Below are 15206 nucleotides of genomic sequence, written 5' to 3' on the forward strand. Positions count from 1 at the left end.
TAATAAAAGCAGGAAAGGCGACTGAAAAACAAATTTAATTCAAACATTATTATCATTATTATTATTATCATCATTATTGTTATCATTATTATAATTATTATCTTAATTATTATAATTTTTGTTATTGTTGTTGTTGTTTTTATTATTATTATTATTGATAGTAGTAATTTGCAAATTAGTGGTTGTAAAAGTAGCGGTTTGTTTTCTAAGCTCCGCGCAAAGCTACTTTTACCTGGTCTCTCGGCTTCCGTACAAAGGCAAAGACATTTGCGGAAGTGTTTTTGTGTCGGGGCGTGTCGGCTTGTCAGATATAAAAACCAGTGAATAACCTGTGTCATTCTTCATGTGAGTCTAACTCTTGCTGAGGAACAAACGGAGATCATCTAACAGTGAGTGCTTTTGTGAGAAAATCTGTATTTCCCTGTGATTTTACGGCTTAAAGGGCACTGATACATTTTTACCCTGGCTCCTTTGTATCCAATTGCAGTTTAACAGCTACCTTTATATATTAGATCAGAAAACGAAGGGTGATCTGGGTTTGATATAACAAAATGAGTGGTGTTCATTTAAAGCTGGAGTTTAGTGGATGGTTTGGTTTGAAAGATTGTTTTTTTTATTGTCCTACAGGCAGGATGGCAGCAGCAACCCCTCTGACTACAGCCAACACCACCTTCTCTCTGGCTCTGCTGAAAAAGCTGAGTGAGGACAACAGCACCTCCAATGTCTTCTTCTCTCCTTTCAGCATCTCCTCAGCTCTGGCCATGGTGATGCTGGGAGCCAGAGGCAACACAGCCACCCAGATGTCAGAGGTACAACATCCTCAACTCATTAATTTCCTTCAGCAGAGAATATCATCACTCCATTGAAGAGATGGTTCAGAGATGCCTTTTTAATGTAGTTTCTGCTAAATTGAAAGTCGTCAACATCTTGCTTGCAATGGATAAATCTCATTGCATCTTATAGGCTTCACTTTAAATACCCAGTTTATACATAATGTTATATTTATTTATTAAAATCCAACATACATTAGTAGTAAAAGGTTTCTACCAGCTCATTTTTTAATGGCTTTTCCTTAGTTTTAGTACGTTCTACATTGATGCATATAGGGCTGCAATTCAGACTATGAAAAGGCTCTAAATAGATCCTCTTTGCCTTTTTAGTTTTAGTATCTTTTAGATATGGAATTTAATAAGAAAGGGAGGGAGTGGCAGCTAAAAGGTCAGGGCATAGAGCTTGGAATCCTGAGCCCCACTCCCACAGACTGCCACTCTGGGTGTCTGAGCAAGACCCCCACACTGCTCCCTGGGTGCCCCACAATGGCAGCCCACTGCACCCCTTATTCATAATTATAAGAACTAAATTCAATAATAGGCATATGCAGATTAGGCCTCTTTGTTTATGTTTATACATGTACTTTTAACATGTAAACCCTATAAATGGTGTCTTTTGAAGTCAGTTTTTACCTGGATGGGAGACACCAATGCAACAGCAAACATCTATCACCGCCTTAATGTAGACGGGGCCTAAATAAAGATTCGTTGGACCTACATTAGTTACAGTTAGGGTAGCATTTGATATCAAAATAAACTGACATTCAATGCAGAAAATAGTTCTATATTTAACACAGGAAGATCACATATAATGTACCAACTCCTACCTCTACTTTCTGTTACAATTGCTAGCTGCTGTTTGTGCATAGAAAACAATTATCTGTTAGCTTCACAATGCAGAATATTTATACTAAATAAAGAAGCAAAATGTGTCTGAACTTCACTTTAAAATCTCTAAATTCTCACTTTTAGTCTTTGTGTTGAATTTGAAAATAGACGAAAGCCCAGCTATGAAATCTTCTACTTGTTGCTGTTCTTTTTTTTTCCAGAGTTTTCAAATTATTTCTGCTGAAATTCAACATCTATTTTTTTTTTTTTTATACATATCAGGTTTGTGTTACAATAGGAACAAAATGATTGCTGTAGATGTGTAACAGCAATAAAGTCCTCTATGTTCTTGGATCCCATTATGTGCAGCAGATCTATTTTATGAGGGGCCTCTTCTCAGTGTTCAGTCTGGCACCTCTTTTATTAAGCTTGAAGAGTTTGTAAGCATGCAAAACTCAGTTTCTTCTTCCATTTTCACCTGTTTATTATTCATTCAGCTATTCGGTTATTCCCATAAATCATGAGAGCAAATAATGCAAAAAAAAAAAGGCAGCAGAAAGCTGCAGAAGCATTTTCCAGGAGAGGCTGCTGTAAATCATGTGGAAGTTTACTGAGCTGATAACAAACAGAGCCAAACCACACCTAGGTGCTGTAAAGGTTAGTATGTGGGAGGGGCAGAGCCTCACCCATTATCTGCCTCATCTCTGCTAAAAGAAACAGTACTGTGTAAATCAGGGCTGTTCTCACTGCAGTACATTAATTACGTCACTTTAAAGTAGTTTGTCATTGCTCCTGTTTTTCTAATAAAATGGTAAAACCTTTCAGGTTTGTGTACAGATTATCAATGAGAAAATTGCAGATTTTTTTTTTTTTTTTGACTGTCTCAATTATAAGGAAGTCATTTGATCTACACTAGTGATTATGATCCTTTTGCGATGCTTCCTGGAGGAGGAACAAGCGGCCAAAGCTGTAATAAACCACATAAACAGAGAAAGTGATAAATGTCCTGTTTGTTTGTCCGTGCTGCAGTCATTCAGTAAGTCTTGGCACTGAGCAGTAAAGCAGCTCTAGGATTCATAATAGCTTTGCTGTTGGGAATCTCGGATGATTCAGGCTGTGTTATAGCTTTGTTTTGGAGAGACTATGTTGCCATGCATGTTTCAGCATTAGAGGGAGTGGTTATGGGAATGAAGTAGAAAGGACAATGCAATGAGTCAGCAGTGGAGATTTTGTCTTTTAGCTGGAAAATCACTTGCTGTGCATCGGTCATCTGTTTGCAGCCTGATGGTAGCTCTGCAGAAACCATAGTCTAAAGAAATGTGTAGATTAGCGGCATTGTTTCTATAGGCTTTTGTGTTGTAACTAAAAAAAGTCTTTTTTTTTTATGTATTTTAAGGTTTAGATGTTCCTGTCTCCTCTTTAAATGTGTGCATATTTTAAGGAAGAGGGAATTTTAGTTGTAAGAACAGTTAAGGTTCATTTAAACTCAGTTGTAACAAAAAACTCCACCCTCCCTATTAACAGGGGTTGCTAGGAGATCTGCATAAATACGATAGTTAGACATAGACCATTACATCAGTCAGCCAATATTTATGACCCTTATTTGCATTTTGTTTATATGAGCATATTGGTTGATTGATTATATATATTATTTAAAGTAATTATCCAGCTGTAAATTTAGTTCATAAAACTATTTATCTATATATCATATTCATCCATTAGTAAGATTCTGTTTATAATAGTATTCATCTTTATACTTACCCAGTAGAAACCCATGTCCTGTATTTATGGAAGCATTATTTATCCTGCTCTTGTTGCTATTGCACTTCTGGTTAGACCTAAACTGCATTTCGTTGCCTTTTACCCTTGTAATGAAAGTAAAGTTGAATCTAATCTAATTAGTCTTAGATAGATTACATAAAATTAGGGCAGGGTATTTTCGCCAAAGTCCTGAATCGATTCCATTTTGACTAATACAGTTCAAAATCGATTCATTTCAATTCGATCTGTTTTTACGATAATGAAAGTGGTTAAATTGTGTTTCAAAATACTGAGAGTTTAAACTTGAGATGTGAACAAAACTGTCCCATTAGTGCAAACTTGTTTGTGAAAAGTGAAAAAGTGAAGCCTCACTCGAGCAAGCAGACGTGCATGAGCTGCATCATCTTCACTGCACAAACTATATTTGCAGCGTTGTCTGTAACAACTACAGGGTGTTTTCTGGTCAGCCCCCATTTGTTAATGTCTTCTGTCAACCTATTGGCTATATTTGCAGCTGTCTGGCTTGAAGTAATCTTGATTGCATCTTTCCTGCTTATTTGAATGTGAATGTCATGCGTGTCACAATAAAACTAATCGATCTCATTCCCTAAACATTGATTTTGCAAAAATTTAAAGGAATTGATTCAAAATCGATTTTTTTTTTACCCAGCCCTACATGAAATGCATGCATTGCTGCTCCTTCCATTTGCTTTCTATGGTAAATAATTTGATTTGTTTCTAAAATATTATTTAATGTTTAAATTAAGACCTGTTGAATATGTTAAATCTTTTTAATTATGTAAATCAGGGGGGCGGAGTATCTGCTTAAAATTTGGCCCGAAAACAATCGGCAGCAAATATCAGCAATCAGTTAGATTGTCGAAATAATCAGTATCAGCATTTGCTGCTTAAAAAAAAAAGAAAACCTATATGAGCTGATTCATAATTATAACCTTAGTAAAAATACTGTGGTTTTAAAGTATTAAAACATAAGATCTATAATGATCTTATTGCTTTTGTTTGAATTGTAGCAGCAACAGTTATAAAAATGCGCTGAGTTTACTGGTTGTTTTAGTGCAAATTAAACCCATTTACATTTATTCTTTTTTCTAAAGTAAAATTTGCACCAAGAAGTTGGTTTATTAATCTCCCTGCAGGCCGCTAGCCTGAACATGCAGGTCACGCTTTGTTACCTGAATGATTAAAAAAGAAAAAGGAAAAATCCAATAAATGGTACAAGACTTTATTTTATTTTCGTAGCACTGATTTTGTCTGTCCACCAGTGTCCAGCAACATGTAGGGGAGGGGAAGCACTTCACTAACCATTGCTCCAATAAGCCACGGAGAACCCAACTGACTCTAGATTTTACCTGGAAGTTTTTTTTCTTTTTTTGCAGAAACTGTGGTTTTTAGAACTGTGATTTAGACCTTCGTGTATCTGATCCAATAAGGATTCAGTTTTTAGCTTCGAGTCCATGTCAGCTGCCTCGATCCTGGAGCTTATCTCCTGTCAGCAGAAACAATCAGACCTCCTCTGACTCTGTCGTGGTTTTTATGAGAATCAATGCTTTGATGAACCGAAGTGGTAGAACTTTTCAGGATCTATTATTACATAGATGTGTGACACATAGAGCTGCAAGGAAGGTTTCAAACCCCAGTGTAGTCTGTATTTTATCAGTCCACACTATTTGAACCCTATCAAGGAACACGATGTTTTAAAAGTATTTAGCTTTATTTAAAAGCGAGCCTTAATGGCTCTGCAGATAAAAGGTTCGGACCGGCAATCGATAGCGACGAGCTTGACAGTAAGTATCCCAAATGTCACCTCCAGGTTCTCGGTTTCACTAAGGCGGATAAGATGACGAAAGCAGGGCCGCCGCAGATGCAGATGCAGCAGCAGCAGCAGGTCCAATCCAAACTGCCAGCGTATCTGTTAAAGGTGGTATCAAAGGCAATATGAGAGGGAGTGTCGGCTGAAGCTACTAACAGATGGAGCATGTGATCCTCAGAGGGAAACGACTGCGGTATCTGGGTTAGCTGTCCTCTTCTGCCCTGCTGCTCTGCTACTATTTAATCTTCTTATTATTGAATATATCAGGAAGGAAACGGCAGGTGAAGCAACCAACCTTTGCTTCATTTTGCACTGAACTGCCTAAACTGGTTTCCTCTTGCTGGTGTGGCTCTGACTCTGGAAAACAACCTACAGAAACATAACAAAGACCTCTGGAATTACATGGTTCATTTCTCAATCTGTAACTTACAAATGCAGAATATTTTGTCCATGGAGTTGGACTTTGAGTTTACTTTGGTGGAAAACTTGGTGGAGGGATGACTTCATGTTCTGTTAAGTCTGTATCTTTACTTTTTTTTTTTTTTTTTTTTTTGAAAGGGATGGTGTTATAACATTTTTCTACTTCTCTCTCTTTATTCGCATACATTTCTTGGTGCTATACCTTAAAAAAAAAAAAAAAAAACCCTTCCACTTTAAAATTAAATTACTACACATAAATGCCCCTTTTTATTTTTTTAAAAATTGCCTTTATATTTAAAAGTAACTTGTGTTGGTCTATGAGATAATCGGGGTAAAATCTGTCAGTTTGTTGGGTTTAAAGACTTTAAGAATCAGTACATATAGTCTATGTATGAGAGGGTTTTAAACTTGATTATTATTAACCACGTTTAGTTCCTTTTTGCAGTTCTACTAAACCTCTCATCAGTTACTAGACAGGATGAACATGGCAACCAGTTCCCTATCATCACCTTGGACTGGTCTCTTGCTTGTTCAACAAATCTGACTGGTTTATTTCATCTGCAGACCTTGAAAACCCTGGATATCCAGGATGACATCCACTCCAGTTTTTCCCAGCTGCTGGGCGAGCTGAACAAGCCGGGCGCCCCATATGCCCTGAGTGTCGCCAACAGACTCTACGGCGAGCAGTCCTACCAGTTTGTTCAGGTGTGTATTGGGCTTCCCAGCACTAGTCTGTGTGTGTAGAGGATCTGAAAAGGTGTGGCTTTCTTTGCACAATAAGAAGGCTTAACTGGAAGGACAAAGATCAGGTTACAAGCAAGTGGGGATGTTTAAAAATGATTGCTTTCTTTCAGGATTACCTTGAGAAAACTGTGAAGCACTACCAAGCAGAACTGGAGAAGGTGGACTTTTCCAAAAACTCTGACGCAGCGAGGGTCAATATTAATGGCTGGGTGGAGAGCAAGACACAAGGTGGATCACATGTGCTTCTCAATGTGTCGTTATTCCTATATTTCCCCCACCCCCCTTACAAATAGGAATGAAAGTCTATGAGTTAGTCATCAGTAGGGCTGGGTAAAAAAAAAAAAAATCTATTTCGAATCAATTCCTTTACATTTTTGCAAAATCGATGTTTAGGGAATGAGATTGATCCATTTTATAGTGACGCGCTTGATGTTCACATTCAAATGAGCAGGAAAGATGCACTCAAGATGACTTCGAGCCAGACAGCTGCAAATATAGCCAATAGGTTGATAGAAGACATTAACATGTGGGGGCTGACCAGAAAACACCCTGCAGTTGTTACAGACAACGCTGCACACATAGTTTATGCAGTGAAGATGATGCAGCTCATGCATGTCTGTGTCCCCGCTGTGTCACGTCTGCTTGCTCGAGTGAGGCTTCACTTTTTCACTTTTCACAGTAGTTTGCACTAATGGGACAGTTTTGTTCACATCTCAAGTTTAAACTATCTGATTTACAAGTTTGCACTTTGTGTTTAATATGACAGGAAAAAATTAAATACATGAGTGTTTTGAAACACAGTTAAACCACTTTCATAACTGTAAAAACAGATTGAATCGACTTATAACTGAATGAATCGACTTATAACTGAATGAATCGAAGTGAATCGACTTAGAACTGAATGAATCGAAGTGAATCGACATCGAACTGAATGAATCGAGGTGAATCGACTTTGAACTGAATGAATCGAGGTGAATCGATTTAGAACTGAATGAATCGACTTATAACTGAATGAATCGAAGTGAATCGACTTAGAACTGAATGAATCGAAGTGAATCGACATCGAACTGAATGAATCGAGGTGAATCGACTTTGAACTGAATGAATCGAGGTGAATCGATTTAGAACTGAAAGAATCGACTTCGAACTGAATGAATCGAGGTGAATCGATGTAGAACTGAATGAATCGAAGTGAATCGACTTAGAACTGAATGAATCGAAGTGAATCGACTTAGAACTGAATGAATCGAGGTGAATCGACTTCGAACTGAATGAATCGAGGTGAATCGATTTAGAACTGAATGAATCGACTTAGAACTGAATGATTCGAAGTGAATCGACATCGAACTGAATGAATCGAGGTGAATCGACTTTGAACTGAATGAATCGAGGTGAATCGATTTAGAACTGAATGAATCGACTTCGAACTGAATGAATCGAGGTGAATCGATTTAGAACTGAATGAATCGAAGTGAATCGACTTAGAACTGAATGAATCGAAGTGAATCGACTTAGAACTGAATGAATCGAGGTGAATCGATTTAGAACTGAATGAATCGAAGTGAATCGACTTAGAACTGAATGAATCGAAGTGAATCGACTTAGAACTGAATGAATCGAGGTGAATCGACTTCGAACTGAATGAATCGAGGTGAATCGATTTAGAACTGAATGAATCGACTTAGAACTGAATGATTCGAAGTGAATCGACTTAGAACCGAATGAATCGATTTAGAATCGAATGAATCGAAGTGAATCGATTTAGAACCGAATGAATCGATTTAGAACCGAATGAATCGAAGTGAATCGATTCAGGACTTTGGCAAAAATACTCAGCCCTACTCGATGATTCGCTGATTTTTATCTAAACGAAAAAGAAGCCCATCTAAATAAAGAGTTTAAAACCAACCGGAGGAAGGTTGAGCTTTATTAATCTCCTTCTATTCCTCTGATGTTCATTAATCATAAGCTTCAGATTACTTCTTTCATGTTTCATCATTGTTTAATTCAAGAATCACATTAGTGACTCAATAACCAAACAAACGGGGTTGCTTTCAGTAACATTTGTATGCAATGATTTATTTATGGATGGATGTCTTTTGTTTACTTGTCATTAATCATTAATTTTTTTTTTATTATTGGGTTTAATTGCCTGTCATATTTATGAGGTTTTTATATTTTAACAGCGTTTATTTGTTTTGTTGTGTATGTATTTGCTTGACGAATTGTCAGCTTATCTCTTTTATTTGAATCATTTCTTCATCGTTAGGTAAAATTAAGGACTTGCTGGCCGAGGGATCAGTGAACGGGTTGACCAGGTTGGTTCTGGTCAACGCCATCTACTTTAAAGGGAACTGGAACAAGCAGTTTAATGCGACTGCCACCAAGGAAGCTCCGTTCAAAATCAACAATGTAAGAAACTAAATGTTTATTTTTTATCATACTGATATATTCCAGCAGGAACTGATACAATGTCAACATGAATCATACATGCTTTAATTTTTATTTCATAGTGTTGAATGTTAGAAAAGGCTTGAAAAAGTGATATTACTCTAATGTAGAAGATTGTTTGAATATCTAGTGTGAGAACTGGCCTGTTTATTATTAACCAAAGGGATAAATAAACTTTAAAACCAAAATATATTGTACAACTGAATAAAATAAATTGAAAAGACGGGGAACTTAAGCATGAGAAAGTTTGCTCTCCTCTGCTATAAATATCAATTTATGATTTCTTCTTTTTTTTTCATTAAACAGTGTACTTTCTGGCAATTTAGCAATAAAAATAATGTGGAGCAATACAGCTATCACCACAGTGCTCCGTTTGATTTATGCATATAAAGCTTTATTATAATTCATGCACGGAGTATCACAGATTATATGGACACTGAAATAGGAAAGGAAAAAAACAGGAAAAAGGAGAAAAGTTGAAAGAAAGAAAGGGAGACGATGATAAAACGTCTTCAGTCTGCTTCATCACCTGCAAAGAGGGATGTAAAAAGAACAGCACAACCAGCGGATATAGTATAAGAGATGCAATAAATGTTAAGACTAATGTAAAGTACAGTCACTTTGACGACGCTGTTTGATCACGTATGCTCTGTGTGGGACAGGATTGCTGCTGATTAGAAAATAGGTGAATAATTAACTGATTAAATTATACTTCTATAGGAGATTTAAGATATAATTGGATGTAATCACCTTTTTTATTTTGGCTGATTTCCACTATCAAACTCTGAAACGACACAATTTCTTGTTCCTTCTCTCCCATTCTTTTAGAACGAGACAAAGCCTGTGCTGATGATGTACCAGAAATCAAAGTTTCCCCTTACCTTCATCTCAGAAGTCAACTGCCAGGTAACTGCAGATGTTTACAACTCAGGACAAAGGTCACCTATCAGCCATACTCTTTACATGCATACCTCGTTTTTAGGAAAGAATGGCTCTGTTGAACGAAAGCCAAAAAAGAAGAAGTTCTGTTTGCAGTTCAGAACAATTCATCCATAGGGAAAACTGACAAAGTTGTGCTTCTGAACACACACCACCATACTTCACCAGCTGTGAAGCATGGTGGTGGCAGCATCATGCTTGAAGATCCCTCTCTTAGCAGGTGTTATTATGCCTTGAATTCCAAATAAGATGGAAAAGTTGGGATTCTAATATCACAGTTAAACAGGTCCAGATGATTTAAATATATTAAATACAGAGAGTTCCAAAGGTTATGTTAACTCAATGGTGAATAGGTGGTTAGAATACACTTAAATGTAGATTAAGATGGGAGTTGTGATCAAAAAAAGAAAATTAACTGCAGGAATATTGTTGTTGTTTTTTTGTATTTCCCTATTGATGTTTAGCTACAATATTTATAATCCATTTTTTTTCCAGATCCTTGAGATGCCGTACCAAGGGAAGGAGCTGAGCATGCTCATCTTTTTACCTAATAGCATGGAGGGAACAACTGGTCTGGAGAAGGTATGACTTTAGCATCTAAATCTAATGCAAGGCCTGCAGAGAGAGCAGAAGGAACTGACTGGTTTGTGCACAACCTCAGCTGGAGAAGGAGTTAACGTATGAGAAGTTCATGGATTGGACCCGTCCAGACATGATGGATGACACCGAGGTCAATGTGGGCCTGCCTAGGTTCAAGTTGGAGGAGAAATATGACATGAAGAGCGTCCTGATGAGCATGGGCATGGTGGACGCCTTCGATCAAGGGAGGAGCGACTTTTCCGGTATATTTCCTGATTATCTACTTATACGTGATTCGGCATCCTTTTTTTCTCCCCTACTTGTTGTATTAGTTTGGATCATCTAAATATTTCCGCCCCCCTCCTCTCTGACAGGCATGTCTCCTGCCAATGACCTGTACGTGTCTGAGGTTTACCATAAGGCCTTTGTGGAGGTCAACGAGGAGGGAACTGAGGCCGCTGCTTCTACCGGCGTCGTCATGATGCTGCGCTGCGCCAGGATTCCTGCCAAGTTCATCGCCGACCAACCCTTCCTCTTCTTCATCCGACACAACCCCTCCATGAGTGTTCTCTTCGCTGGTCGCTACTGCTCACCTGTGTGAGCTTTGTCCTTTAGAGTGAGGTTTCTGAACAGGAGGGAGGTCACAGCGCTGTGAAAACAGATCTGCGGTTTCCATCCTGTAGATGTCAAACCAGTGCAGAGGATTTTTACCTCTTTTTCATGTGCCTTGCTGTAATGTTAGTCTCTCACTGTTTAACCAAACATGTTTGTTCATGTTTGTAAAACAGCCCTGTTAGCTGCAGCTAGTTTGTATGTTAATGTGTCCCTTGAAGAATTTGTTTTTTAATCATTTTGCCTTTTTATCAACTGGCAGCATAAACAAAACTGAACCCCATGGTTGCAACATTATTTGCACTTTATCTTCACAAAATATTAGAATAAATAATGGTTTTTACACTTGAAGCATAACCAAAGAGAAATGAGATTCTACATAAAGCTTTTGTTGGATCCATATCTTTGTAATAAACGAGTAACTTGAAACCTGGCTCCTCATATGGTTATTTGCATTCAGATCTGGCATGAAGACAGATTTGGTTAATGTGTTTTGTTTTTTTGTATTACATTATCACTGTTTAATATAACCTTAAATTCTGCACTTTTCAAAAAATCTAAAGTTGCTTTTATATAAGAATGAAAAGCAACAGTTATTCCAACTGCTTTAAACATCATAAGCGACTGACAGTAGTGTTATATTTACATTAAGCTTCCAAGAGGGTTGCATAAGAACTGCCTCTAACAACTGCAGATGTCAATTTCCTCAGTTAATGTCCATGTTCATAATTTAATGATAGAATACACTCACCGGCCAATTTATTAGGTACCCCATGCTAGTAACGGGTTGGACCCCCTTTTGCCTTCAGAACTGCCTCAATTCTTCGTGGCATAGATTCAACAAGGTGCTGGAAGCATTCCTCAGGGAGTTTGGTCCATATTGACATGATGGCATCACACAGTTGCCGCAGATTTGTCGGCTGCACATCCATGATGCAAATCTCCCGTTCCACCACATCCCAAAGATGCTCTATTGGATTGAGATCTGGTGACTGTGGAGGCCATTGGAGTACAGTGAACTCATTGTCATGTTCAAGAAACCAGTCTGAGATGATTCCAGCTTTATGACATGGCGCATTATCCTGCTGAAAGTAGCCATCAGAAGTTGGGTACATTGTGGTCATAAAGGGATGGACATGGTCAGCAACAATTCTCAGGTAGGCTGTGGCGTTGCAACGATGCTCAATTGGTACCAAGGGGCCCAAAGAGTGCCAAGAAAATATTCCCAACACCATGACACCACCACCACCAGCCTGAACCGTTGATACAAGGCAGGATGGATCCATGCTTTCATGTTGTAGACGCCAAATTCTGACCCTACCATCCGAATGTCGCAGCAGAAATCGAGACTCATCAGACCAGGCAACGTTTTTCCAATCTTCTATTGTCCAATTTGGATGAGCTTGTGCAAATTGTAGCCTCAGTTTCCTGTTCTTAACTAAAAGGAGTGGCACCCGGTGTGGTCTTCTGCTGCTGTAGCCCATCTGCCTCAAAGTTCGACGTCCTCTGAGATATAACCTGAACAGATTGTGGTTTAAAACACATAACCTCTCCATCAGAAGTTGCTGGACTAATACTTTATTACACTGCATCTATAAAGTGCATAATTTATGTAAAGGATTAAAGGTACACTATGCAACCGGTGTTGATTTTCCAGTGAGGCTCCCTCCAGAGGGCGAAAGTAAAAGTGCACTGTCGTAAATATGCTCAGCTGTTCTCCTGGTTTCTCCGTCAAGCCAGGCGCGGTTGTTTTGAGCTTAGCAGCGAATGACTAACGCTGCGTTCACACTGGATGTAGCTGGCGCGACAGAAGCAGCGAGTTTACATGCAGGGTCAATGGTTGACGCGCGCGTTTTGAGCTGCAGGCGCAGCACGTCTGAGCGGCTGCAGCAGCGCGTCGGGTGCGTTTAACGCAGGGAGAGAGACAGCGCTGATGATCACTGCTCTTAAACAGTTTATTGACGCCTAAATTAACTTAAAATGCAGAAATCTGCCGGCAGAATATGCAGTTTGGATTATTTAGATGAAAAACACCTACCAGCTGCCGCGGTGAACCGCTGCTGATGAAGGGATCCATACTGTCGGCGCATCCCTGGTATGTGGGGGTCTGAGCGGCTCCGACAGAAAAAATATTGAAGGCAGGATAATAATCTGAATGAACTGACTGCACTGATTACGTTTTCAGGTGGATTTTCTCACTTAAAAACATATTAAAACTACTTTATTCCCACTGATCACAGCAAATATAGCTGCAAGGCAGAGAAAGGATAGTGAAGCTCCGCCCAACGCGCCTCAGACACACTTTTGCAGCCAGAGCAGCAAAGCTGCCTCAGCCGCGTGTCAGAACTAACTGGTACAAGCAGCAAAAAGGAAGCAGCAGACGCGATTTTGCTGCTTTTGCTGCGTGAACGTAGCATAACTGCACAAAGATTGCCACTGTGCTAGCAACGAGAATGCTTTTAACTGGGGGCGTGTAGCAGTTCTCGCCGTAAAGCAAGACTGACTCTCACGAGACTTCTGAGCCTGTGGGTGCGGGTCGGTGCTCCTGCAATTGCAAGTGCAGTATTTCCCCCACAGACCACCAGGGCGGCCGAGAATACCTTTGTTCAACCTGAAATGACTCATTTAGTCATCCATAACGTTATGGAACACATTAATTAACTGAAAAATGTTGCATAGTGTCCCTTTAAGAAAAAGTGCAAGGCTTCTTTCAGCCAGTTGACCAGCCCAACAGTATGTCTTAGCGTAATCATTTTCCACTTCTTTCATTAAAAGCATTTTTGAAAGTAAGAAATGATATGACAGGAATTTGAGGCATGCAAACAGGCCTCATATTACAGTATGTCACAGTTTACTTGGCTGAATAGTTGCTTTAAAAAAAATCTGTTCTTAATGTTGTCTGGCCAGTTGGTGGCGAATGAATTCAGGTAAGCGAGACTGTAAATGTTGTTTGCACCTGGAACACAGAGAAGTGAGGATGGTTCTACTTAAAGAATAACAGCTTAGCTTACATCTAACCTTAAGAAATATGAACTAAAGAAATAAATGATTTCATGATAGTCATGATATACTAAACGACTAGATAAAATCCATATAAAGAGCTGCTCAGTGGAGCAGCACTGCCACCTTGCAGGAAGAAGGACTGGGTTCGATTCCTGTCCTGGGGTCTTTCTCCCTGAGCATACATGGGTTCTCTCCAGGTACTCCACCTTCCTCCAATTAACCTCCATGACTGTTAGGTTAATTAGTTCCTCTAAATTCTCCTTAGGTGTGTGTGTGACTATCTCTGCTTGGGATGAGCATGACAGAAAATGGATGGATGGAAGTCCAGATAAAATGTTGCAGAATAATGTTTATGTCTAAATAAACACTTAAAAATATGATCCTGAGGGTTAAGATATGTTTTTTCATTTTTTTTTTTACATCGGATAAAATAAATGGCTTTATTAATATAGAGGAGAACAAAGGAGGTGTAAAATCGGGCCGTTTGGTGCATGGCGCGTGTTTTGAAGCTGCTCTGCTTGTGGAGAAATGTCCTGGGCCGTGAGTAGTGAGGAAACAGGAAGCGATTCTTGTGGGATGGAAGAGGGAAATAGTGACAATGAAGGTTGGAAGATAGCAGCATCAAAAAATGAGAAAAAGCGGAAAAAACAGAGATCAGTTAAAGGGGAATCTAGTTCAGAACAATCCAGTGATGATCAATCCATACATTCCACAGCAAAACAAAATGAATTCAAAGTCATATTCAAAGTCGTTAATCAGGCAGACTCTTTTACAAACTGGAATCCGGTTCACTTAACAAAAACCATCAATAAACGTGTTGGAGAAGTCAGAGGTGCCAGAATTCTGTACAGTGGAGACCTGCTAATTAACTGCAGAGACAGCGCCCAGCAAGGCAAAGCAATACGAATTAACAAAATTGACGGGATAAGAGTTCAGTGCAGCCTAATGGAGAACAAAAAGATCAGCAGGGGAGTCATTGGAGGAGTTCCTCTGAAAATTTCTGAAAAAGAGATTCTGGAAAACATAAGCGGTGCAAAAGTAAAAGAAGTAAAACGGTTAAAAACAACAAGAAACGGAGAAAGATCTGACAGTTTATCTGTACTAATTAAATTCGAGGAAGAGCAATTACCAAGCAAAGTATTCATTGGTTACATCAGTTACAATGTCAAAATCTACAATCCACCACCATTGAGATGTTTCAAATGTCA

General features: G+C 38.9%; 1 protein-coding gene across 2 annotated transcripts; it reads left to right on the plus strand.

Annotated features, from left to right (window-relative positions):
- The first annotated feature begins 245 nt into the window (after positions 1-245).
- On the plus strand, positions 246-11424 carry LOC119771495 (leukocyte elastase inhibitor-like). 2 transcript variants are annotated; one of them, XM_038267521.1, is made up of 10 exons: positions 246-389; positions 628-809; positions 5251-5358; positions 6235-6375; positions 6525-6642; positions 8684-8826; positions 9694-9771; positions 10300-10386; positions 10466-10646; positions 10758-11424. In XM_038267521.1, the coding sequence occupies exons 2-10, from the start codon at positions 633-635 to the stop codon at positions 10982-10984; spliced, it is 1260 nt and encodes a 419-aa protein (XP_038123449.1). In that variant the 5' UTR covers positions 246-389; positions 628-632; the 3' UTR covers positions 10985-11424. The 2 variants fall into 2 exon arrangements, with proteins under 2 accessions (XP_038123449.1, XP_038123450.1); XM_038267522.1 differs by lacking the exon at positions 5251-5358 and having other exon boundaries at positions 10758-10984.
- Positions 11425-15206: the final 3782 nt, after the last annotated feature.

The sequence above is a fragment of the Cyprinodon tularosa genome, unplaced genomic scaffold, assembly GCF_016077235.1.
Source record: "Cyprinodon tularosa strain WSP-4 unplaced genomic scaffold, ASM1607723v1 ctg675, whole genome shotgun sequence".
In the NCBI taxonomy this organism is placed as follows: Eukaryota; Metazoa; Chordata; class Actinopteri; order Cyprinodontiformes; family Cyprinodontidae; genus Cyprinodon; species Cyprinodon tularosa.